A 25,794-nucleotide genomic window follows, 5' to 3' on the forward strand; every position below is an offset into this window, starting at 1 on the left:
TGTGATACTAAGGACACTTGTATCACATGTGGTGTAAATAGGTGGTTATAATAATCACACCTACTACTAATTAGGTCTAAAATGATTTTAAATACCAGGGAAGACTAGAAGTGGAGCATCAGTGCAGCAATTGCTTCAACTCTTTTGATGTTGCTCATCAGGAAAAATGGCATGCAGAAAGTAAAAGAGATATTAAAGACACAGATTGATGATTGATTCTTCTAATAAAATCTTTTATTTAATTGTAATCATGTAGGCTAAAATGTCTTTCATTCTCCATCTGCCTCACAGTCTCTCTGTCAAATCAATCTCTGAGTTACATCAAATATAACAAGATCAAGCAGATGAAAAAAACAAAATGAGAAACCAGTCAGGAAGACAAAAAGACATTGATTTTTAATAGGTTTAGCTCACTTCACGTTTAATTTTATAGAATAAATACTCATCCTTTTTCTAAACCAATAAACCAACCAAAACCCTTTTATTTAATATTGTTAGTTTTCTCAGTTATCCAGCATGAGAATGTGGAAAGGTGTTCACTTCTGGTATACACAAAAATGGTTTCACTGTATTTAGTACAGTTCTTAAGACATTAAGTGCTCCTCTGAATAATGGGTAAAAGGAATATTGGGAAAAACAAGCAACAACAAAGTTCTTGTTGAGTTTAAGACATACAGTATTTCATTATCCCTACTTAGACACCAACAGGCATGAGTATAAAAGAACATTTCTTGGAAGAGGCGTAGGGTTTGTTCAAAAGTTGTAATGCAAAAAGGCTAAATTCATCCAGGCCTGCTGTAATAGCAGTGCTATTCTACGAAAGGAAAAGTGATTTAAAGGCATTTTCACTGTCTTTCTTATGTCATATCTGCCATATGTCTTATGACGGCATTGATAATAATAATCAGCAAAGCATTCCATGTGATTTCCAATAATATAGTAAAAGTCCCGCTTTCCATTCCCAAGCCAGCAATTCCAAATTAAGAATTCATCATAACCTATTGAAGGCTTTTATGCCACAGTGAAATATGAGTATGAGTATTTTTCCAAGAAAGATAAATCCCTTTCATGTGTGCAGTGATTTATTGACTTTTGTTTTTAATGGGAGTTTTATTGAATAGATTAAAGTTGTGTGCAATGCCTTGGTATGGTGGCTTGAATCTCGTTTCAAAAACGGAAAATAAAATTGGGTGAAAAAGCTGATTAAGATGGCCAATTAGGTGACTTAGATATTACCATAAATAAGTGCAGCGTCAAGATATTAATTGAAGCATGTCACCAAAAAGGTTAGTTGGATCCTAGTCTTCCACTAAACAAAGAGTTGACCTCCTTCCTTCTTGTCGCTGCTGGGATAATACTGGAAAGCAAGAGTCTCCTTGATTCCAGGAGCTATTGGAAGACTTGGTCTTTTGTTTACTTTACATCACATTCGATGTCTGGGTCCTAATCCTTAATTAGTGGCTTTTATTCATGTTTGTACTCCTATGTTTAATCTAAATTGACCTCTTCTTACATGTTGATATTTATGATGTTTTTATGTGACCTGGTAGGTGGAAGCTTTTTATGATGCTCTGCTATGCTCTCATGTCCTGCGTGGTTGATTTAAACAATTGAGATTGATGATGACAAATTTGTGTGCACCTTATAAACTGGATAAATTCCAGGGCACACTGATGCTCCACACTGATATGTTCACACTGAAGTTCTCAGAACAGGAGAGTCCTGATGTAGAACCTCCCATTAGGTTAATAGTTTAAATGAACATTGTATTTTATTCATCAAATGCACCCATTGAGACCATGGTCTTAATGCCATTAAAAAAAAATGATAGACTCACCTTGTTTATGGTTTAACTTGACAAGAAACTTTGGCACTACTCCCAGCAGCAAAGAGAATTGTTTTGTGATAAATGTGTTGAGGTTGTATGTGCATTGAATCACCTGTGCATTTCAAAACCACTGGGCTAGTTATAAAACTGCTGTGCTAATATGAATTAACTTTTTCATTTGGGTTTTTGAAAGCCAAAGTATTTTTGTTGTTCCCCTCAAGAAAAGAGAAACATACAGTATAGTTAAGTCAGAGTTAATTTTTTTAAGTATTCACTCCATGTCAACCCAGACAACGCACACCCAAAGAAATCGGGAAAGGCTTCCCTCTATTTCAAATACATACAAGCAAACATTTCCATCTATGTGTCGCATCTTCATAGATGCAACTTAAGATTTCACATTCAATTGGGTTAAACTAAAAAGGCAGATACTGTATTTAGTCAACTTGTTAATTAACAGGAACTACTTTAAAGCTCTCAAAATCATTAGACAACCAAGGACAGTCGGTGTCTGTTGTTACTGTCATGGTGTTGGTATGTGATATGAAAATAAACTGAAGAATATTTGGAATTGGTAGTTTGATGTGGTATGGATGCTTGAATGAACTGATATTAATAATGATATTGATAGCCCATCTTTTTGAAGATGATGGTCTATAAAAGGAGATAAGATACATGATGTCCTAATACTGTACATGCTCATATACACTGTGGTTTATACTTACACCATCTGACAGGAAGTATTCGGCCCTCTCAGTACGGTCTTCTCAATTGATTGTGATTCACAAAAAAATGTCTAATCCTGGAAAAAAAATTATATTTTCCATATTTAGCATATCCTATTGACATATCTACAAAGAAGAGATGCATTTCGTTACTCGGGACATCATCAACATAAAAATAAAACATAATCTTTTCTGCTCCTTTAGGTCAGGAACTGCAAAACACCAATGGTGTGTGAAAAGAAATCAATCAGTGGGTAATCAGTGGGTAAAGTCCATTTAACAGTACAAACATCAAAAATCAGTCTGAAGGAGCACCGCCTTTGTGTGCCTCTGTTGAAAACGAATGCACAGTTAACCATCTTCTGCACACAAGGGGACAGAATTAAAACTAGAACTCAAACACATCATTTTGCTTCTTCGCCAGCTTGGCCACCTCCTGCCGGATAGCCTGCACGAGTGCAGAGGTGGAGAGGCTGCTCAGGGGCATGCTGTCCATGTCCTTCACCACCTGGTGCAGGCTTTGCTGGGATGCTGTGCTACGGGCAGTGGGTGGCTGCTCCAGTGCCTTGTTATATTGCAGGGGCAGCCTGGTGGGGCTCCCCTGTGGGTAGCGAGGATGAGGAAAAGCCTCTACATACCCAGGCAGGGGCACCTGGAACACAGGGTAGACATGAAATCAGTAATACAGCAACTTTATATTATTACTACCCACGAAACAAATGGCAGCCAATTAAATAATTAGAAGGATAGAGTATTTGTGATAGTTTTTTTTTTTTTGCTGAGTGAACATTTTTTATTTTGCACCACTATTTTAGAAATAATTAAATGGGTGAACAGGGAACATATAGACAATTCTATCTGGGAAAAATAATTTTAAATGAATCAAAATAACAGGGAAAGTAATGAGTGTGGAGATCTATTGTGCGAGTGTATGATACTGAAATGGACTTTGGTTCAAACAGTGTTTGAACTCCAAAATGGACTACTTTTGAATGTTGATACAAAATCTTCAAGTGTCAGATTTACACCACAAGAAAGAAAAAAAGTAAAAAGTAAAATAGGTGGTCATTTAGGAAATGTGCTCAACTACCCCGGTATTTTGTTGTGTCCAACGCCAGCCATAAATTCAGATCAGCAAATGGTTTCTAATTGACACTGGTTCTGCAAAAAGACACTGCATGAAGGCATCTGGTTGAAACAGGCAAACAGACAGGGAAAAAAAGAGAACATTCCATACAAACAAGGAAACTCCTGTGCAGGGGAGGGAGGGTAACATGGGTTATAACAGATCCGACAGAACGAATGGAACCCATCTTATTTTAATAAAAAAAAGCGGAGGAGGAGGTAGGAGGTTTGTTGTTTAATGAGGCCCGGTCCCTTTTAAGGCTAGATAGGAATATGTCAGTGCCATAGTGAGATGGTCTGCAAAAGACAATGTTTTAATACAGAGAGGCAATCTCACCTATACATGACATAAATGAGTGTTTATTCCTTTTTTAGACCTAGCAGTTGCAGTGATGCAGCTCACTTACTGGCTCAGTAGGGTGACCAGAAGTTATGGGGAATACAATAATCACAATCTTTTTTTTTTTTTTACAGTTTTATTAGATTCCATCCATCTTCGTCCGCTTATCCGGTATCGGGTCGCGGGGGGAGCAGCAGTTTTATTAGATTGCATTAAATTAATTCAATTAAAAAGTATAGAATTAAATTGGCTGGTATAAAGCCAGAACACTGGCTTTCTGATGTCTCTGCAAACATCCAAAATAACAACACTTACTGATTGAGTCTAAACGCGCTACTGCACTAACAAGAGAGAAAAACAAAGAGCTTATTTTCTTTTCGAACCTGTTCACGCTCAGGATATAGCCTTACTTTTGCAAGAAATTTCACAATAGTGATTAATTAAAAGTTAAGTTATTAGGACAAATATCTGTTGGTGCACTTGGACAAATGCTTGAAAACTGGGACTGTCTTGATTTAATCAAGACATCTTGTCACGTTACCCTACCTCTATAAATTGCTCACTTTCAGTTAATGATCTATTTATTTTTTAGGAGGATTGATTGGGTGCTTCCTAAGCCAGCAAAATAGGCTTCCTTACAGAGTCTGCCCACTGTGGTGGCACATCCTCAGGTTCAGGTGGATAAGACATCCAGGAGGGACTGTGGTAGGAGGTGGTTGGTGTGGAGACAAAGTATTCTGAGTAGCCGGGCCTGGTGGCTGGGATGGCGTAGACGGCTGTTATTGGGTTTCCTACAGAGGAGAGAGACTGATGTTCACTGATGAATGTATTTCAAGGGGATGTATTACTATACTTGAAAAATGTATTTATTGGCATAGAAGCAAAGCACATTTGTGTTTCTTTTAAAATGCAAAGTCATCTCCTCATACTGTATCCTTACCTGAGTAGTTGGACACAGGCTGCTCTGCAGTGATAGATGGAAGTGCTGCTCTAGTTGTTGGCCCATATGGGTTGTTGTCATGTTGACTCTGCATTTCAGTGACAGATGTCTCTGAGCTCCTTCCCTTAGGCCCCAAGTCAGAAGTGGAACTAAGTTGGACAGAGATTGCAGAGACATGAACGTGGAGTTACTAAAATACTTGGTCAGTACCACTAGATGGCAGACACACTCCATGTGGAAAAGTGAGTACCTTATTAACATTCTTGCCATCTCTCAATGCACTAGTTCAATATTCAAATTTAAACAAGGCCTAAAATCACTCTGGCCACAGCACATTACCTGGTGAATATCTAGTCCCTGAAAACGAATTTGAATGTGAATAAATGTGGAATATCTGATGAGCTTTGGCATGCTAAAGACAGTGTATGTTTGTATGTCTGTGTCTGCCTACATCTGTGTCAGTGTTTGTGCATATGTGAGACCGATTTAGCCTTACCGTCTTAAGGAGGTCCCAGGTGGAGGTCCAGTGCGAGGTGGTAAAGGGGGAGGAGAGCCCATGGCCATCTCAGGAAGCTGGGTGAAGCGAAAGGCCTTAAACAGATAGTGAAAGGCATTTTAGGTTACATAAACTATTGTTGGAGAGATCATCACCCCCCTGCCAAAAGGGGGAGGAATGTCTTGCAACATCAGAGGAACACAGGTAGAATCAGAGTTCCGTCCACTGACAAATGGCGCGAGCCACAAAGCTCGCCATCCCGCTTTGATCAGACTCCATCCCCACTGCCAAAGGGGAGGAGCCGTCCTCAACTGAGTGACTATGATTCTCCTGTTCTGAACGACCCCCGCCGGCTCCAGAGACATGATCTGATCGAGCCTTGGCTGCATGATACTCTCCAACTACGACAGAGTGATCGGTGTGACCCAACGGAACGGGTAAGTATGCTGTCACTGATTTGTCATCAGCAGAACTAGACCAGGGAGGTAACTTAAAGGAGCCCAGAGTGCTCCCTGGAACCACGACGCCTAGCGCCTCACAAACCCCTCCCCTGACGTCGTGGGGAGACCCCGCCCACGGTACAGATACAGCTGGACTGCGTCTCCAGAATAAGTCAGACACATTCTAACACTTCTGCGGAAGTCGTTAAACCAATGCTTCCTCTCAGTACACCAGTATTAGGCGTAGCATTCAGTGGTAGCATTCCCAGCTACCTGCCTGATAAACCGCCCATCACAAAACCTGTTTTGGTCGATATCACACCCCAGAGGATGACTCTGGTGCATCCTAGTCTCATCTGTCATAGTGACACAGAAGACTTGGGCAGCGGTCACAACCAACTGAGGCCGGGCCCACTCGCTGACAGCCACCGGGGACACAGTCAGGCCCAGGTCGACACCCTGAGGCCACTTGATCCTGCAGGCAGTTTGCCAGTCCCAGATGGACAAGTCACCGTCATTCATGAGCAAATGGCCATGATTCTTCCAGAGCCTGATCCTGGCTCTGACTTTTCCTTGCCGCCGGCGAGCATACAGCCGCCGCAGTCGGGCAGCCTCGACTTTTCCAACCCTCACAGGTCTTTCCTTTGCTCGCTGAACAACAGCGATGCACCGTACCACACCTGTATGGTTAAAGGTGCATCCTTTTATGGCGCCACGCCAACAGACGTGCCCATATCACTTTGGCCAAAGAATCTTGCCGTCAGGCCAGACTGGCACCATTACTTGCGCCCACCTGACCCGCCTCCAGCTTTTGCACAGATAAACCACTGCCTTTCTTCAGAGTCCCTGCAGACTCTCTTCAAGGTGGCTGGAGCAGGCGCCTTCTCTGTACTCCAGGGAAAGGGGGTCATACACTTATGGCTCCACCTCCAGGTAAACTTGATCGGCCCAGTTACCAGAACTGGGCGAGGTACCCAGGACCTCCTCATCGTCACGTGCAGCCTCACCAGGTGGGTTGAGTGCCTTTCAGCACCCCACTGCACAGCCGTGACATCCACGGTCCTACTCCTGAACCACACGTTCAGTCAGACCAACTCCACACGCGGTCCTCACTCCCAGGAGAAGAGCAGCTTCTGCACCTGGAAAGGGGGAGGGAGGCTTTCCCCCCCCAAGAGGATAAGACTCAAACCAGTTGAGTCATAGGGATAGCTGCATGCCTCACCTCACTCTGTTGACATGCACTTCCATCCTAAACTTTTCAAACAGTAATCAAACTACCTCAGAGCTTCGGTAGTAAAATTCTTTTCAGGATACCATTTACTGTTAGTTCCATTCTGTTCCTCAAGAACCCAGTGCATGCTTTAGACTGTCAGGTGTCACAGAAAACACAACCAGGTGCTAGTAGCGAGAGATTTAATGCGAAGCATCGGTAGAGAAGGAATCTCTTCGGTCAACAAACTCGAGCCTTGTTGTAGACCCATAAATCTGCTACTAACCGTATTGTGCGATCTTCACAGGTACATCTGACGTATAGTCTTGGCAGTGCAATTCCAAATTTATGTAGCTCATAAGAATGAGAGACAGGACTCAATTTTATTTACCTATGCATCGGAAGACAGAATGTATACAGACTAGAGTCTGCATTGAGTATTTGTTTTGACATTAAAACATACATGCACCAGTCCACATGTACATACCCTGGTGAACCCCATTTCTTTTCTGGAGTGAACCTGTTAACCCCTAACTACTTCACTTTCCTTTCCTATCTTCCTTCATTTGTTTTTGTTTCACTATATTTTTGGTTAATGTCATATTGAAATAACTACAATGATTGTAAAAGGGATAATTAATTGCTTACCTGTTATGTTAAGGATTGTGTTTTGTTTAAACATTTGGTGTTTAGCTACAGTTAGAATTTTGTCTGCCCAGACACTGCCTCATTTGTCTACCTAGACACTGTAGCCTCAGTCAACATATGAACATTATGAACTTGTGAACTGCCTCTCATTCCCAGGAAGGCATGGACTATGTTTAATATCAGTTTAACCCTTTCTCCCATGAACTGTATGGTCCTTGTTTTGCCCCAAGGACCGGGGACCAACCGCTCTTCAGAGCAAAAAGGGGGACTGTTGGCGACCAAGAAGCTGGTTAAACATTGATCTTAACCAAAAATGGCTCAGACTGAGCTTACTGCAGAGACAAAGGATCTTGGCCTGCATGTGAATCCCAAAGCCAGTTTCACCAAACCCCTACAGGCAGAGTCGCCAAAATGGAGGTTCTACCTTCAACACGAGGGGTGGCAAGGCAGACTGGTGGTGAGACAAAGAACTGCTTCACACCTGTGACAAAGTTGCAGTTTTCCCATTGGCTGTCGGGCCTTTGAATGCACCACCCCGCCACTAGGAGGCGGAGGAAGGATAAAAGCTGTCCGCGTTTGTGTTTCGTTGCTTTTCACGGTGACCCAGGTTGCTGACACGAAGCACTAGTCTGAACTAGCTAGCCAGCATCATCTCGCTGGTCGAGTTTTGAGCTGGGACCATTTTCTATCTGTCTGATATACAAAGGGGATCCGAGGAAATACTGGCCGAGTATTCCCTCATCTGCAGCGGGTTTAATCAGCTTGGATTCTAGAAAAGGCGTTCTGTTTCTTGCTTGTCGATCTGGATCACGTCTCGTCCCCTGCTCTGGACGAAACGGATCGTTAACCTCTGGCGAGAGATTAACTGACAAACAACGCGCACAGTAAGGCTGTACACAGTTCTGGGCAGACGTTAGAACTAGTGCGTTTTGGTTTGTTTATTAATGAGCAAAGGGTTCGCTACCGCTTGTGCCATTAATGTGATCTGATTGTAATCATGTAATGGTCCATATATGATTATTAATCTGTTTTCTGTGAATGTATCAATAGATCATGGTACTGTTCATGTGGTGTTAAGTAGCTGGGTAAAACCATAAGCGCTACCTGCTAAACCACTCCTTTCACGGAGTTTAGTTACTGTCCGCGAGATAATCGCGATGAATCAACTGTTAGCCACTGAGCTGGCCGTTATCAATATCTAAGATCAGAGTGTTTCTTTTCTTTTCTTCCTTTATTCTGTTCCTTTTACTAACACACACACACGGACACACAAGCTAGCCACGTAGCTCCAGAGCTAACGCTGCTAGTTTAACCACGTGGGGTTGCCTAGCAACCCCCCTTGACCTGTTCAACCCCTCCTCGTGCACCCAGCACCACTATCGCTCTCTTGAGGCTAAATAGTTTTGTGCAGCTCACAGGAGTAGCCATTTTTGGAGTTTGTAGTTTTGTATTAGAACTACATTTCGACACCGCCCCTCCTCTTTCACTCACTCTCTCTCTCTCACACTCTCACAGACACAGACGTGTCCATGCTACATGCTGCTTTGTTTTTGCTTTGTTTTTGGTTGTGATATTGTAAAAAGGTATATAAGTTTATTATTGAAGGATTATTGATTAGCTAGTGATAATTGTGACGTTAATAAATCTTATTATACTTAATTAGCAGTTGCTTGTGATTATTTGTGTACAAATCACCCCTTCCTTTGTTTCCTTTTAAAGGATTTTCACAGAAATGAGACTGTTCCACAGTTTGATTATTGGTCCCTGACTTGCAGGGTGGTGCCCCGTTTTGATTGTTTGTTGATTTGATAATAACCATATTCATAACTTTATTAATATTGATAAAACATCTTTTGATAATTTGCCAATGATCAAATCTGTACCCTAAGGGAATCCTACACTATCTAACACAGTTCTTAAGAGAGGGGAAATAATCTCATCACACTTACCGGTTTGGGCAGGCTGCATTGATAGATTTCTGCACCATAGGATGGTACCCACTGCAGGCCTCCCCGTCCACAGCTCATTGTACCAGGGGCGCTGGTCACCACGTCGGCGTAGGGGAGGGGAGGCGGCGCGGGGCTGTACTGGTCAGAAGGTGGGTGGTGGTGACGGGAGTGCCTTCCGGATGTGGACTGCCCCCCTGAAGCCAGACTGAACGCTTCCTCCAGCAACAGGTGCATCTGCTGTCGCACTTCATCAATGGACGGCTGCGAGCTCAGAGTGGATGTCTCCGAGGGGCCTTTCAAGCCCCGGCCATACATGTATTCCCGCGGCCCCATGAGGCGGTCAACATTCGTCTCCTCAATCAACTCAGGCTCAGTCTAAAACATATACAAACACATTTACAAGAGAATATGAATTGAGACTCAACACACACAATACAAAGAAACAGTATAAGCTATTTCATAAAACAATGTACAAGGGATCTGCTTGAGAAGCAAACACAGTTACAGTACATACAACATGGAATCTTTCATACATACAAGAATAAGAGGATATGAAAATTGGGCACAATTTTAAGTAATAGTTTTGTGGTGATGCTTGAGTGGGTAAATCTGTAGCAGCAGCCACATGGGGAAGGACACATGGGACATCAACAGCTTCACCTAAAGAAAGCTGGAAAGTTGCAAGTTCTATAATGTCTCCTGGCATTGTCTCAGTGGGTTGTTGACAGGGTGCTGACTGAGCTGGATGAGGCTGTTTTATGTTACGCACATGTTTCTGAGACAAGTCAACTGGATGAGTTTGATCCAGCTGTGTTACTGCATGGTCAGAGGAGGTTCAGCCAGCAGAACCAGTTACTTTGTTTCAGTGCGTGCTAACCTTTTCTATACTTACTTACTAAGCAATCCAACAATACGTAAGAAGTTGCTGGAGGTCTATTGTATGTGTGCTAATGCTATTCTGTATCTTCCCTCTCTGTTTCTCTTTTCTTATCTACACTACAGTATATGTGGTATCTCTATCATCCTGTCTCCCATGTATATTCATTGCATGTTAATTATTTACCTGCTATTTCACTCAATCTTTACATGCTATTCCTCACATTTTTTAAAGTTCCTCCATCTTTTCATATCCTGTTCTCTTTCTCCATCTCCCAGCACCTGTTTCAATCTATCCAGTCCTTATATTCAGTGATAAATGAATACCAGTTGAGGCTGCCCTACTTCCTGTGTGAATAGAGGGTAGCCACAGGAGACCTAGCGTGGTGCACCTCGTAAATCAGTCCTCTCTGCAACACGGAATGGCAGAGGCTTGCATCTGCAGTTATGGGGCCTGCCACACTAGTCCAATTGTAATGAAGAGGGCAAGGAGTTCTGTAAAGGACCATGTAGCTTCTACTGGCTATTGTGCTATATTTCTAACAGAGCTGAACAGTTGGCTACAAAGAGTTTAAGCACAGAAAATACAAGCTGACCAAGAGTCATGATAATGGTATGTCAGAATCAAAGAACTACTATTAGTCCGGATAATCTTAATTTGTAAAGCTTGTCAATAATCTTCTGTTATTGAATTCTGAATTCTGTTTGTCATGTTAAGATGTGGCATTTTGCTCATGGCACCTCCCTGTCAATCAGCAGACATTTGACTTGCAATAGTAGGAAAAGCACAGGTCCATATAATACCTTGTTTATTTACCATCTAAGCGTCCCAGTAAGTCATGCCAGTGAGCCAGCACAACAATACCAGAGCCTGTTACACCTGTGTTTTTCCTGCTCTTACTGGTCAAAATGGATAGCAGTTCAGTGAAATATTTCTATCGCTGCTCATATTTTTTTTACGACAGCTCAGAATGAAAATACTTTTTAGGAATGGTCTGCTCGATTACTCTCGGAAACTCACATACTAGTATTCTGACTTCATGACAGAAAGAGCCCTACGCAGAGCCATAATGGAACAATAAAAGAGTGGAGGCATAAACCAGCCATCCTGAGACGCATTACAAATCAAAACGACAGGACCTTATAAATCTTAACTCTTAATTATTAATGAACCACTTCTCTTCCCTCGCTTGCTGTGGCACACTTGAAACCACACCTGAGTAGAAGACGTCTGATTTTTAGCTCAGCGGCTGCACAGTGCCTTACATATGGGCATAAGGCACAGATTTAGCACCGACAAGCTCTGATTGATAATATTGTCTATTTTTACATTCCATCTTACTAGATTGAAAACATTATTTTTTTTATTATCATCTGAATTTGGTGACAAGCATATAAGCATATAAGTGAACACATATTCGTATTTAATTAGTACACAATTATTACCTGATAAGTTAAAGGTTTACCTTATATAATTTAAAAAGTAACAACACTTACTTTGTGTTAGTGATGTTTTTAAAATGGTAAACATTAATTCCTTTGGAAAGTTTAACTGCATCTTGTCGGCAGACAGAGTCACTTGGTGGTGTGACTCACATCATAGCCGCTGTTGCGGATGCCCCTCCTCGGTCTCTCCCTCATAACAAGCATGTCCATCTCTGTTCCTCCAGGACTGGGACTACTCAGACTCTGTCTGCTGCGATAGGCCGTCTGCCCTACCTGCGAGTGCCTGTCAATTGGAGTAAAATGTGGATTTAGTACAAATCAGACGTGGGGTATTATTCATAGAAATCCTATCAATTCAGCTTTCTTACTTTTCAGCCATGGTTTCAGAGTGTCTGCCAGTTAACGGCAGGCTGGGAGTGGAAAGGTATGTATCTGAATGTATAGGATTTCCCTTTCAAAAAAAGGTACATAAAGTTGTGATGTAAAACCAAATGCATACAGTATGTTAGGATAGCTCATAAGGGCATCAAGTAAAAGAGCTGAATCAACAGTTTAAATAATATTGTTGTGCCATATGCCAGGTATGAGGATATCCTTGAGGTGTTGCACAGCAATTGCAATACTGATAAAGAATAAAGAAATTTGTTGAACAAAACAACAACGTACAATCAATGACATCAAGGACCAGATGCATATCAGCAAACCTGCTTTGAAATGATCACTTTAGTTAGGCAAAGCATGGTGTTGGTGTAAGTGATCAGCCACACACTAATTTCGACAGTAAAAAGCTGATACAATCCTTATCTTGCTCACCATTGTGGGATATAAAAATAGCCATTCAACCCTTCGCTAAGTCAACACACAAGCCAAAATTAAAATGTTACTTTCTGTTCTGAAGGGAGTTACAGTAGTGTGGCTAATTTGTACTCTTATGTGTGGCTCTGAGTCTGTAATAACCAAAGACTCTGTCCATCTGTATGTGCATCTGTAAAGAAGAAGCTGGACAGAACCAGCATAGTGGCCTGTCGGACAGCCTGCCAATCCTCTTATCTCTATTATGGAAGCTCAGGACTTGGATCAAACTAATCAGAAAGGCTTGATGAGTCTCTGGCTGCTGACAGGATAATGAAAACATTAGAGGAGACAGTTTTAATTATCTATAAGCCAATTAGCAACATGGTTAGAAACCCAATCCACATTTGAACTGCCATGTCACCTGCAGCACTTAGTGACTGCTCGAATTGTACCCTCACACACTTGTGTTTACACTCATGCCAAACCCAGGTTCCACTTGCTTTTCCACTCTCCCCTCACCTCCTGTGAGACTTGACATAAGTGGAACCTCGCTCATCATCAGGCTCCAGTGGTCTGCCATGCTCACCAGCTGCCCTCTCATGGCCGTGCCGCTGTCTCTGCGCCACAGCTCGACCGCTGTTGCTTCCGTCTGCGGAGGGGAAGTCATAAAATCCCTTCCTCTTAGCCTTCAGTCTCAGCTTGTTCCTGTAGTGCTCAATGTCTGACTTCTGCTTCAGAGCCAAGTTCACCTGCAAAGAGGAAAGAGCGCAGGACGCAAAGACACGTGGAGATAAGAATGAAAAGCAGACACAAGGTTGTTTTTGCTGCATGTGGTATGATTATGCTTTGTCCTAAAAGGCATGTGTGGCTAAAAGATCAGAGGGAATAAGAAGCTCTGAAAATGAAACTGTTATAATAATAATCACAGTCAGAAAGATTCAGACCATATCGATTACTTTTCATGTTTATTATATTGCTTAAAAATAAAACAAAAAGTGTCTTGCATAAATTGTTTCTAGTTGTTCTGTGATCTAGTGATAAGAGTCACTTTACTGTAGAGGTTGTCTTATATCATTTTCTCAGAAAAAACCCTTGGATATATATACAGTACAGGCCAAAAGTTTGGACACACCTTCTCATTCAATGTGTTTCTTTATTTTCATGACTATTATGTACTTAACAAAAAAGTGTGAAATAACTGAAAACATGTCTTATATTTTAGATTCTTCAAAGTAGCCACCCTTTGCTATTTTTGATAGCGCTGCAAACCCTTGGTGTTCTCTCAATGAGCTTCATGAGGTAGTCACCTGAAATGGTTTTCACTTCACAGGTGTGCCTTGTCAGGGTTAATTAGTGGAATTCTTTCCCTTATTAATAAAAAAGCAAAGGGTGGCTACTTTGAAGAATCTAAAATATAAGACATGTTTTCAGTTATTTCACACTTTTTTGTTAAGTACATAATTCCATATGTGTTCATTCATAGTTTTGATGCCTTTAGTGAGAATCTACAATGTAAATAGTCATGAAAATAAATAGGAAATGCATTGAATGAGAAAGTGTGTCCAAACTTTTGGCCTGTACTGTATATAAAAAAAAAATCCTATTTTCCTTTATCATATTTTTCAATATAAGATGACCTATTGTGACCTCTAGGATAATCACAGCCTGATGAAACTCAACAAACACAAACTAGAGACCTAGGGAATTCAGGGGATGTATGGATTTCCTATGTATAGACAATAAGGGGGTTTGTGTGTATGTGAAATAACCAAAATTGTTCTAACTTTGGCAGAAAATAGTGAGCTCATCTTCATCGCTCATAATAAGAAGCTGGTGGAGAAAACAGCGTTTCATGGCCTTTAATACATCTGTGCATCTGTGTTAAATTTGTTCAAGTAAAGGCCATTTTACAGTTGTGCGGAGGCTCCACGCAGTGCTCTCGCCGTAGCCTACGTAGCTTGATGTAGGTAGCCATGATGTTTAGCCTGTAGCCTGTAGCCTGATGTTTATACTTGTGCGCTGGTGTGTGCGTCAAGCCGGCATGTTTGTGTGTGAGTGGGTGATAGAGCGAGGGAGAAGTAAGATAGTGACAGTGATTAGCTTTGGAGCGAGTACCGACTCTAGAGTCATAGTGAGAGAAACAAAGTGTCTCCCCTGTGTTTTCTGACCACGGAGGGAAATCTGTAGCAAGAGAAGTTAACCCTCTCCTTGATTTCACGTTGTTTATGGAGAAGGAGAACCAGGAAATGAGCCGGGGGAAATGCAACGCTACCAAGCCACGGACGTCGCTGCGACGTGCGTCGCTGCGACGTGTAGTTAAATTTTCCGAAAGGTGCGCGGCTACGGCATACGGTCCGGTGTAGATGCAGAGGGGTCTGCGGGGCTACGCCGTTGATTTTACGCACGACTATAAAATGGCCTTAAGTCTGTGCAACTCTGAATGGATGCGTGCATGTGCATCACCTCTCCATTGACGATGGCAGAGTCCTGGCTGCGGTCAGAGGATGCAGGGTGTGTGTAGTGGGGCTGAGCCGCCGTGGGCTTTATGGAAATGAGCTGCAGGGAGCCAGAGGAGGTGTCATATGGATCTGAAGAACAGAGAGGGAGTTCACTCACAAAGAGACTACAGATACCTCTAATCATTACATAGCCAGTCAAAAGAGGAACAAACTGTCACACTCCCTCGTTGTCTCTCTGCCCCCCCATCCGCTGTCTGTGTCAGCAATTGAAGTGGTGGACGAACAGACGACAGATCACAAAAGATAGTGTTGGCTTCAAAAGGTTGTGGCAATGCATCTCTGTGATAGATGAAAGAACTGACTTTGCACTTTTATTCCTTATCTGACATTAGACAAACTGGATTCAATTCTAGTTTCCCTTAACTCAGCTGATGAATTATTCAAATCCACCCATTAAGAAAATCATAATATAGTGAGCTTGATCCAATTTACAAGCAGGGTATATGAATTTGATTAATTTAACTCACTCCCACCACATGTGGAACATTTAGCAGCAGCGGACAAGAATAGAACAGCGAATGGTTCAACGTCTGAACGGCTTTTACTTAAACTGCTCTGCCTCTTAGAAGAGCACATGGTGTGTGACTTCATGTTGCCTTTTTTCAGTTTTGCATTAGTGGATGTGTGAGTGTGTATGTGTTTCTGCCAGTGTGTCACAGCATCCACTAGTCTGACATACTGTATCATGTCAGCAGAGTGTCTGTCTCATGCATATTCATCGGGTCCATCACTGCTTATTGCTGAGTGGCTACCTTTCTGGCTGTAATAAAAAAAAAAAGCTGCTGTGGCAGTGGATTCCTCTTATGGTACCTGTGTGCATGAGAAACAGAGGCTGGAAGAGCGTTTCACGCAGGAGAGAATGGAAAAAAGAGTTTTGTGACACACCTGACCTTGTCTCCAAAGGAGCTGTAGAATAAATAATTTGTATTTGCATGTGTGTGTGACTCTCACCTTCCCTTTTGCGCGTCTCCTCCTTTGTCAGTTTCTGCTGTGCTGTGACTTTCAGCACTGTCAAGCCCCTACCGGAATTCAGCTTCTCTGATTCGTTGCTGATGACGGAACCGTCCTCACTCGGCAACTTGCTGCAAGTAACCATAGCAACAGGAAAAGGCGGTGAGCTCTCCGGAAGCTGGGCTCACAGCCAGGTTATGTCATCCCTCCCTTAAACAACCTCACCCCCCTCCCACCCCCCTTGTACGTGTTTGTGTTTTGTACATTAACCTGCATGTTTTGATTAATAAACTTACATATTTTTCTGTGGATGTGTCTCTACTACATTCTGCATGGATGCAGGTTTCTAAACGTGTGTGCGTTTATGTCCAGTGTGAAGCAAGACTGGCTCTTCTATTAATTGGACAAACAATTGCTTTATCCAATTCTTGTTTCACTAGCTTCAAACGCTGTACAGTAGCTGGAATTAGAGCTGATCAAGCAGCGGCTCAGAGGACCACGAGGCTGACAGTGACATCAAAGCACCGTGGTCTATCCCCTTATTGTCTGGTAAAAATGATAACAGCAAAGAGAGTCAGAGGAACAGCAGCTGCCCTCCCTGCTCTCGTTGAGGCAGTGCTGCAGAGAGTTAGCCCCGTGCTTCAGCCAAAGACGTGTAATAATTAATTGAGGTGTACAGATTACGTTTACATTGGCTTTTTGAGAGGATTGTATGTTTGATCCTGTTGTTGGTGTTTAGAAGCTAACAGATGTGTGACCTTGGTAAAAATGAAAGGATTTCAGAGAGGAAAAAGCAAATTAGACATGATGTTTTTAAATGTGTTTGTATTCAATATGCATAACAGCAATCTAGCCCTGAATTCATGAATTCATAAGTTCTCCTTTTTAAATCCTTTTGAAGTGAAATAATAATTTACAAAAATGTAACCTCCCAGCATCATCCCACAAGTTTCTCTTTGTCTGTCAGGTCTCAACAGGCATTTTGGGAGAGATGGCATTTCAAACCGGCAGTATAACAGGTGAATGACAGGTTGCACTTTCAGTCCTAAGTAAACAAGAACTCTGAGCCTGCACCTGATTAAAAGACTTGATCGTCTGTTATTGGTCTTGGCATCAAGTAGAAAGCTAAAATCATGTTGCACTTGCAGGGCAGCTGCTTTTCCACAAGCTATATCAATTTTTAAAAAATGTACTAGGCTACATACTATGGCACAGTATATCTAATCTCTTGGGTATCAGTTTTGATGTTACTATCTCTGGGAACTTTCAGAAGAGACACAAGAACAAGCCCTGTTATGTGGATATATGGATAATAGCATATGGCTGGTTGAAAACCGAATAGGAATGATGACTTAAGACTTGATCTCATAAAAAGAAGGGAACCTTAGACCAACAGTTTGATAAAAAACAAACAAATTAAAAATGGTTGCTGCTTCAGGAGTCTCAAAATCATTACTGCTGGACCTCCAGTCTATAGATTCCCTATTCTGTCACGCACTATACATTTCATTTGATTTCATAATCCTGCATGGCTTGAAAAATGATGCCCTTTTGCGTTCCTCGATTAAATAATTTAGCATTAGTTAACATAGCAATTCATTTCGAAACAGCGCTATTAACTGTCAGATTAGGAAAATGGTCAATTTCACCTGCCCACACACAGAACTCTGTTAATCACCCATCACTCAGCATCAGGGTAGAATGAGGACAGACAATAGGGCTGGAGGGATTCTTGTGTTTTATCATCCTGCCTCTCTCTATGCGACCCAGGAGCTTTCTGACAGAGCAGTGGTGCAATTGTTAAGATAACACACATATACTGTAAGCAAATGTACAACCCTTTGGGAGGATGCTTGCCTTCAGTCTCATTTGAAGGAAAAACCTTAGAATATTTCTAATTTAAGATAATTCAAATGATTATCATCTGTTAGAGGAAGCAACATGTTTCCTTCTAACATACTAACATGTTAACTGAGACAAATAAAGCTCAGACTAACGAAAGTTGAGCCGAGTGTGAAAATCACTTAGCTGAGCCTCAGAGCCTGGTAAGCTGAGTTTGAGAAATGTACAGAACAGAAGATAAATACTTTTGATTCAGGTAAAAACATGACTTTTCCTCTGTGCCACCTTCAAAATAAAACACTTCAGGATTTAAGATTTCATTTTCATTTTTCAATCATGGACCCATTAAAATCTCAAGCATTGCAAGAAATAACGTTATGAGCAAGAGAACGATGATAACAGATAGAAAATGATTTACATTCAGATGTCCGCAGGATCTCAGTTAGCCGCTTCATGCAGCTCATCATCGTTTGCAAATGTTAACAGGACATGCCAGCAGGCTTCCACTTTCCAAGTGGAATACAAACTAGACAGCAGAAAAGGTCCTCCAATTGTTAAGTGTTGGCTTAAATTGTTAAAAGATGATAGCTAACGCTACGAAGGCTGGTTAAAGAGAAAAAATGTCTTGTATCAATGTTCGTAGGGTTTTGCATTTAATAGTGCACCACGGAAGCTACACCGTGTCTCCTAGCAACGTCGGTAGATGTCAGTCAAACTCGGGAGCTGTTTCCACAGATATTTCCAAAACGGTTTCATCCTAGTTATGCACAATAGCTGCAGTATTATAGTTTATTATATTATTATTATATTATAGTATGAAGTATATTCTTTCTTACACAAAAAGTGAGGAGAATTCGAATTTCATTTTGACCCTTAAATGCACTTCAGTATGCTAACTTTAAACACCATAATAATTATGCACATCATCTAGATAATATTAAGATTTTATTTTACTAAATGATAATGATAAGTATTGTATTCTTCGATCGTCAGTTTGCAGTGAGTCTTTTGTCCCTGAAATTATGAAAATTGTCTAAACTTCGTGGGTTAATTAAAATAAAAAAAAAATGTTGTATCCTTTTTTCACAATTTTAAAAGTTTTTGTGAAGATTACAGCCTGAGGAGGTGATTATGTGTAGATATGATGATACCTCTTGTGTTTGTCAGAGGTGAGGCTTTTCTTGTTGGCAGTTCCGTCTTGCTGCAGGGCCTTTTCAAGTGAAAGTGGCGTGTCCCGAATTTGTAGAGACATCACAAGGGTATCCTGACTTGCAGGCAGGGTCTCCTCATCTCCTCCCTGTTGGCCCAGGTGCTGCTTGGCATAGTCAAAACCCTGGACTGGCTGATTGACAGGGGTTGAGTGAAAATGGAAAAAGACAACAGAGACAGCTTTAACTAAGATTGATTTCTATTCACATTATACCTGTGGTCATATAGTGTAATTGTTGATAGGAGAAACAAAGAGATATATATTAGCTAACCAGAAGTGTCACATAGACAGCCATCTCAAAATAGAGTTCTATCTTATATCCACAGTAAAATATATTTTTAAGAGATGTCCAAGACTTAAGGAACAGAAGTGGGATTACTGCGCTGCAGTGCCTTGAAATAGATAAGCACAGATTCAACTGAGGCCCTTTTTCATCTTCATCCAAATTCTCGTCAAATAAATGACCCGCAGTGGGTGGTGACAAGATGAGATCTGCAGACTCTCACAGAAATCTAGTAGCAAAGTTAAATGTTAGAGGATAAAAGGGAGGAGGAAAAGGAGTCATGGTGTTCTACCTAACACAAATGGTGTCAACATGTTTATAGTAAAGATAAGGGCCAAAACATACACAAACACTGAAATATTTAGGACTAATCTCAATGCAGTCATAAATTGTCAGACACACAGCACTTCCTCAATGTAGCCAAGCCGGGCCACAAAATCAATATGTGATACTCCCCCGACTGAAGAACATGCATCCTCTCTCTTCCTATAGAGCACACACACACACACACACACACACACACACACACACACACACACACATAGCGAGAGAGCAAAGATTTTCTTTGGATCCAGTTTTCTCACTACTACAACTAAAAGTGCTACTGCAGCTGCTCTCAAAAGTGGAAACTAACAAGGGTCTATGATGAAAGTGTTTGGCTTACAGACATTGCAGGTAATACAGAAGAGGCAGTGAAAGAGCCTCATTTAAATGTTTAGGAGTCACTCTATCTTTGAGCATTTTAAGAATACCTTCTTGTTTTTTACATAACTCATTAGAAAAAAGCAGTAATATACTCCAATATCCACCCAGAATGTGAAGGTTTGTCAGAAGCAACCCAATCGTATTTCATATCCGATTGAATTAAGCTTTTTGGTAGTTTTTACATGATGAGACTTTGCAGGACTTTAGATGTTGCATAGTGATAACTGCTCTGAAAGTAGCAGTGGTAGTTTAATATAGAAGATTTTTTTTTTTACTTTCTCTCAAATGAAATCCCATAAATAAAGCAGTGGGATGTGCTGAGTGTTATACTCTGCATTTCCATTCATCTACATTGACATATGACAGGGAAGAGAACCCCTGAGCAGAAAAAAACCCACAGACGGTGGAGATGGAGAGATAACTTTGATTAGGACACTCTTGATGCAACAACGGTGGAAACAGCTTTCAATTTTCTCTACACAAAATAAACAAGTGACAGTACACACACATTCACACACTCATTCTGCTTGAAAAAAAAAATAATTTCCATAATAACCATTCTCTGTAAAAGCTTTCAAACATGCCATTTGGAGACTGCTATAAGAAGAATAGGCAATACCAAGCTTTCATCCAAGAAAATCTCATTGGGAAAGGCACTGGTGTATCCTTAGTTTCCATCAGCACAGTAGGATTTATTGAAATATATCATAGGTGATGTCTGCCCAGAATCCTGTTCAAATCCCACTGTTGGCACAGTTAAGCTCTGATGATGAAAACACAGATCAGTAATGAGAGGAAATACAGAGAGGCAGATACCTGGTGATAATAGCCCACATCTCTCCGATATGCCATCTGAAAACAAGAGAAGATATTTTTGTTTTGGTGTGTTGGTGTGTGAGTGTGTTCAATTTTCAAGATTGACTAGGATTCTAGCAGTGCATTAACACAGGTTATACAGGCAGCAGTTAGTAGATAATAAGTAATATAACACAAAAACATAAAATTCTGTATACCAAGGTCACTCACACATTGATCACTGCAGACACTCATTATTCAGCAATTGCGACACATACTGAACCACAGTCCCACTGTAGCTATAAAGTCACAAACACCTACTCTAAGGTTGCAACTACTGATCATTTTCATTGATTAATCTGTTAATCAGTTTCTCAATTAATTGTGTTGTTTATAAAATATCAGAAACTGTTGAAAAATGGCCATCATAATTTCCAAGAGCCGATGTCTTTAAACATGTCTTGTATTGTCCAAAGTTCCAAAACCCCAACACACAATGTTAATATAGACTAATAATAATAATAATAATAATAATAATAATAATAATAAACCAAGAAAAGCTTTCATTATCAAAATTGTGAAGCTTGAAAAATGATTGAAACAATAACTTGATTATCAAAATGGTTTCAGCTACAGCCTACATAGACACAGACAGACCGATAGATAGAAAGAAAGATAGATACCTTAGCTCGGGGATTGAGGTTGCCGATGGCATCAGCTTTAAAGTCATTTTTATTCTTCCTGCACAGCACAGCTGTGATTATGATGATAATGAGTGTTACTACGGCGATGGGGGCCAACACTGCAGCTAATATCCAAAGGTTATTAGGAGGGTTCTTGACAACAGCTGTAAAAACAAAAACACTTTTTCACAATCATCACTTCATTACATGGCATCCAGGGGACTCTAAACACTACATGATAACAGTCGGTCCACTGGTAGTATAATACACAGCCCACTTTTCCTGCTAAAGCATCCGTCACACCCACGCTGCCTTCAGCTCAACCTGATATACGGTGTGCTTGATTCAGCTATTATAGGCAACGATCTATAAGAGAATGCAATATACCCTCTCTCTTTCTCTCCCTCTCTCCTGGCCAGCTCTGTCTCATACTCCCCCCCATCAACCCTTCTCTTAGCAGTGAGCAGCACTGCAGCCCAAACAAACACTGTCCCGCCGGGAGCATTTCAGAGAGACTAGAGAGCGAAGAGCTTTCTCAACCTTTTTCTTTTACTCCCCTCAGCCCAGCACCAGCATAAGTCATGCGTTTTGGTTTGTCTGTCATTGTTTTTGTCTATTTGCCAAAAGCTAGAAGGATGCTGTGCTTACGCTCTGCTTGCAGCTGGACAAAGTAGCCCAGGGTGAGCGCCATGGTCTGAGAATCCACTGTGTTCAGGACCTTGGCAGCTGACGTGCCCGATAAAGGAACGCCATTGTGCTGGACGTAGTAGGTCATCTCTGCCGGATTCTTCAACCCTGACACCCTACGGATACTCACCATCTGATTAGAAAAGAAGTCAATATCAGCTGTTAATGAATGGCTGGTTCTGTGGTTAGGAAGGGGCTTACATTTCAGAAAGGGAAACAAAAGTAAAACCATGCATTTAAGTGTGGAGTCTCAGGAGAGGAAAAACTACTTGGACTGAAGAGAGTACAAGCTTAGTAAAACATTCAACCTCTGGCTTGTTTTGAATAGCAATTTGCAGATGATGAGCTGAAAACCTCCCTAATTATCAAGGGCTGACCACAAGTAATCATGCAAGCGTGTTCATCAAAGTGTACATCTAATGAAATATTTATACTGTAAGAAATAAGCCAACAAAACTATTGGATTAATGCTTTCATTAGACTTCGGACTAACAAGCCAGGGCATTCAGGCAATACATCAGAATAAGAATGATTTACTGTTTACACTCTTTAACCCTGAGCATCGCAGACTGTTTGTTCTTCCAGTAAAAATCTGACTTGGCATTCCCCGTGGGCTGCCGTGCCAGTTTCTTACCTGGACGGTGAAGCTGCCTACAGCAGTGGCTCGTCTGAAACGAGTGCCCTGCTGTCCTGCCAACACAAACAGCTCTGCCAGCCGCTGCTCCATTAGACTGGCAAAGCTTTGGTACTGTCCCTCCAGGCTGGCGTTATCCACGTCCTGGATCACTGGAAATGTAGACGAAAGAAAGAGGATGAAGAGAGAAAATAAGTTGTTGGGGAGGAAAGAGAGTCGCAGAATAAAAGAGGCAAAATTAGAAATGTGAATGTGTTAGACAAAAACATACTTTGACACACAGTATACAGTATGTTCCCTTATTTACTGTAAAAGCACAATTACACTGTTGACAATAACTAGGCCATCCAACCCAGTTGCAGTAGCACTACAATAGGCTGTAAGGGCCTTATGGGAAGCTCATGTTGCTCTGTGTCTGATGAATATGTAGGTTGGCAAGTTATTATTAGCTATAACTTGAAAACTTGATAAGCTAACAACAAATTCGGCCTGTGCTTTCTGGAAGCTTGTCTTCCTGTCCCCTAGTGGTCAAACTTCACCTCATGCAGCTTTAATCTATTCCGTTTTATCAACAGTTGAAAAGCAATAATCCTGGTTGTACATCTTGCTCAGTGTGAGTAAAATCCATTATATAGGGGATGGCCTTGAACTGACTCAGTCTCTCGTCGCAGTAAGTGCAGGGTTAAGAGCCACACAGGCTGATCTGAAAGGCCCATCCGTTATACAGTATACTCTAGCAGTGTGGGTGCCCTTGAACACTGTGAAATGTATGTGGCTGGGTACATGTAGCCATTAATAAAGCCAACAGAGGAAATACTAAACAACAAACAATCCAGGAGTCATGTGCATCTCACTGCTCCAGCGAAATGTGACATTTTAGATAAAGATTAAGATTAAGATGGGTTTAAGCGCCCTGTATGAAATTCACAATTCTAAAGGTACATTTATTTCACATACAGTACATCCTGTTCAGGTGTTTATGTGTTATGAAGTAGTAAAGAAATGTTTACTATTGGAGATTCATGAGCAGATAATTAAGTTAATTACACACAATAAGAAGGTGCATTAATACGTAGTTAAAAAAAAATGTTTTAAACAATGATATAGCTACTTACCAGTAATAACCCAGAAGTCTCTGGTAGCAATGGAGGTGTTGAGATTGTGATACTCCAGTGCTGCAAGGACATGAAAAGATAATAATTTCATCCTATCAGTGTCAATCATTAATCAATCATTAATCTTCATGCCTTAAAATTTTCAATTTACTCATCAATCTTCACAAAACTGTTTTACTATTTCTACTTCTGACTTATTTTGTGAGAGAAGTTCACATTCAATAGACAAATGCAATTGTTAGATTTTTACAGTAGCGAAAGAGAATATCATATAAAAAACTGTTACTGTTACTGATTGTAACAAAGTGTAATTGAACATGAAAAGACATAGGGTGAAGATGCAAGATAAAAAAACTTAAAGTAGAGTTAAATCCAGTTTATTACATGAACCTCTTTTCACACTGCAGTTTCGTTTACTGTACATATGCCTTTTCAAATTTGAAGATGCGTGTCAACAAAGAGCTGCAGCCTTTCTATCAGTCAGCACAACCAGTCTTCAATCTTAAAACATGCACCAAAAATAATCAAGAACAATCATTTGATTTTCACTGCTGCAACTGTTATCATTGCCACAATTGGTGGTCTTGCTAGCCAGACATTTGTTATATGAGGCAGCAGTGCTTATGAACCTGGGCCAAATGTATGAAACCCTCTGAAATGTCTTGTGGAAAAGGGAAACAGTTTTGTATGGTTGAAATCTCAGTTTAAATTGTCATTACCACTGCATGTCAGACAAATACAGAAGCAAGGAGAGCATTCAGCTGCCTGAGCTCTGGTTGTCTCTATATTCTTTTACATCTATTTCCTGCCTGATTGGGCTCTTGTGCTGGAGGCTGGTGCAGTGTTTGGGGGAATGCTGTATCACTGGCCTGTGAAAGCTGGTTCGCTACAGAAATGTACACTCAGGCATGACAGCGGAGAGGAGAGAGGTGGGGAGGGAGCAGGGTGAGAGGGACAGTAAGGGCTTTAGCATTGTTAATGAATAGAGCTGCGGGGCTGTCAGCAAAATCTGTCCAACATTGTCTATAAGTTTGAATCATGTGGAATATTAGTCAGCGTGGAGACGCTGCTGTTGTGTGATGAAAGCCTGGGGGATACATTTGTACAGCATTTATAAGTCATTCCAAGAAAGGGAGACAAAGTTTCAATTCATAGACAGAAAGCTATTTTTTGCATCAGCGCTTTGGTTATAGTTTTCAATAATTGTTATCGTGTAAAAAGATACATTTTGCAAACAGCTTCCACCTGAGAGAAATTATTGAAGAGCAGAGGGGGAGTAAAAAAAACCAGCTGAGCCGGCCAGCCTACACAAGCGCCACAGGAACGACGAAGTACTCGGTGGTGTGAGATTCCGGGCCTTTTCTGTCAGAGCAGAGCCCAAGGTGGTATGAGAATCCCCCACTGTTAATTATTTACTGCCATAATTGCCTTTGAAGTGAGGAGGCAGCCACTGCCAGCATATGCTCACACCTCCTGCGAACTGTGTAATATTACTACAGCGGCAAGGCTTCAAAGAAACAAACAAAGAGCAAAATCACTGTCACACACTCTC

The 25,794-nt window shown here is 41.2% G+C and overlaps 1 protein-coding gene across 1 annotated transcript in view; it reads right to left on the bottom strand.

The window, feature by feature from the left end:
* Positions 1 to 1,361: 1,361 nt before the first annotated feature.
* kiaa1549lb (KIAA1549-like b) overlaps positions 1,362 to 25,794 on the bottom strand; it is a 64,898-nt gene continuing 40,465 nt past the window's right edge. Inside the window, exons 8-22 of the mRNA XM_028578912.1 lie at positions 24,243 to 24,302; positions 23,128 to 23,279; positions 22,455 to 22,626; positions 21,807 to 21,970; positions 21,145 to 21,180; positions 19,282 to 19,472; positions 16,289 to 16,419; positions 15,282 to 15,406; positions 13,338 to 13,567; positions 12,174 to 12,306; positions 9,702 to 10,076; positions 5,455 to 5,549; positions 4,959 to 5,107; positions 4,658 to 4,809; positions 1,362 to 3,205 (exon numbers count right to left, since the gene is read on the bottom strand). Coding sequence (XP_028434713.1) covers positions 2,942 to 3,205; positions 4,658 to 4,809; positions 4,959 to 5,107; positions 5,455 to 5,549; positions 9,702 to 10,076; positions 12,174 to 12,306; positions 13,338 to 13,567; positions 15,282 to 15,406; positions 16,289 to 16,419; positions 19,282 to 19,472; positions 21,145 to 21,180; positions 21,807 to 21,970; positions 22,455 to 22,626; positions 23,128 to 23,279; positions 24,243 to 24,302 — 2,429 coding nt within the window. The 3' untranslated portion in view covers positions 1,362 to 2,941. The remainder of the gene's footprint in view (positions 3,206 to 4,657; positions 4,810 to 4,958; positions 5,108 to 5,454; positions 5,550 to 9,701; positions 10,077 to 12,173; positions 12,307 to 13,337; positions 13,568 to 15,281; positions 15,407 to 16,288; positions 16,420 to 19,281; positions 19,473 to 21,144; positions 21,181 to 21,806; positions 21,971 to 22,454; positions 22,627 to 23,127; positions 23,280 to 24,242; positions 24,303 to 25,794) is intronic.

Source organism: Perca flavescens, chromosome 1 (genome assembly GCF_004354835.1).
Source record: "Perca flavescens isolate YP-PL-M2 chromosome 1, PFLA_1.0, whole genome shotgun sequence".
NCBI classification, from domain to species: domain Eukaryota; kingdom Metazoa; phylum Chordata; class Actinopteri; order Perciformes; family Percidae; genus Perca; species Perca flavescens.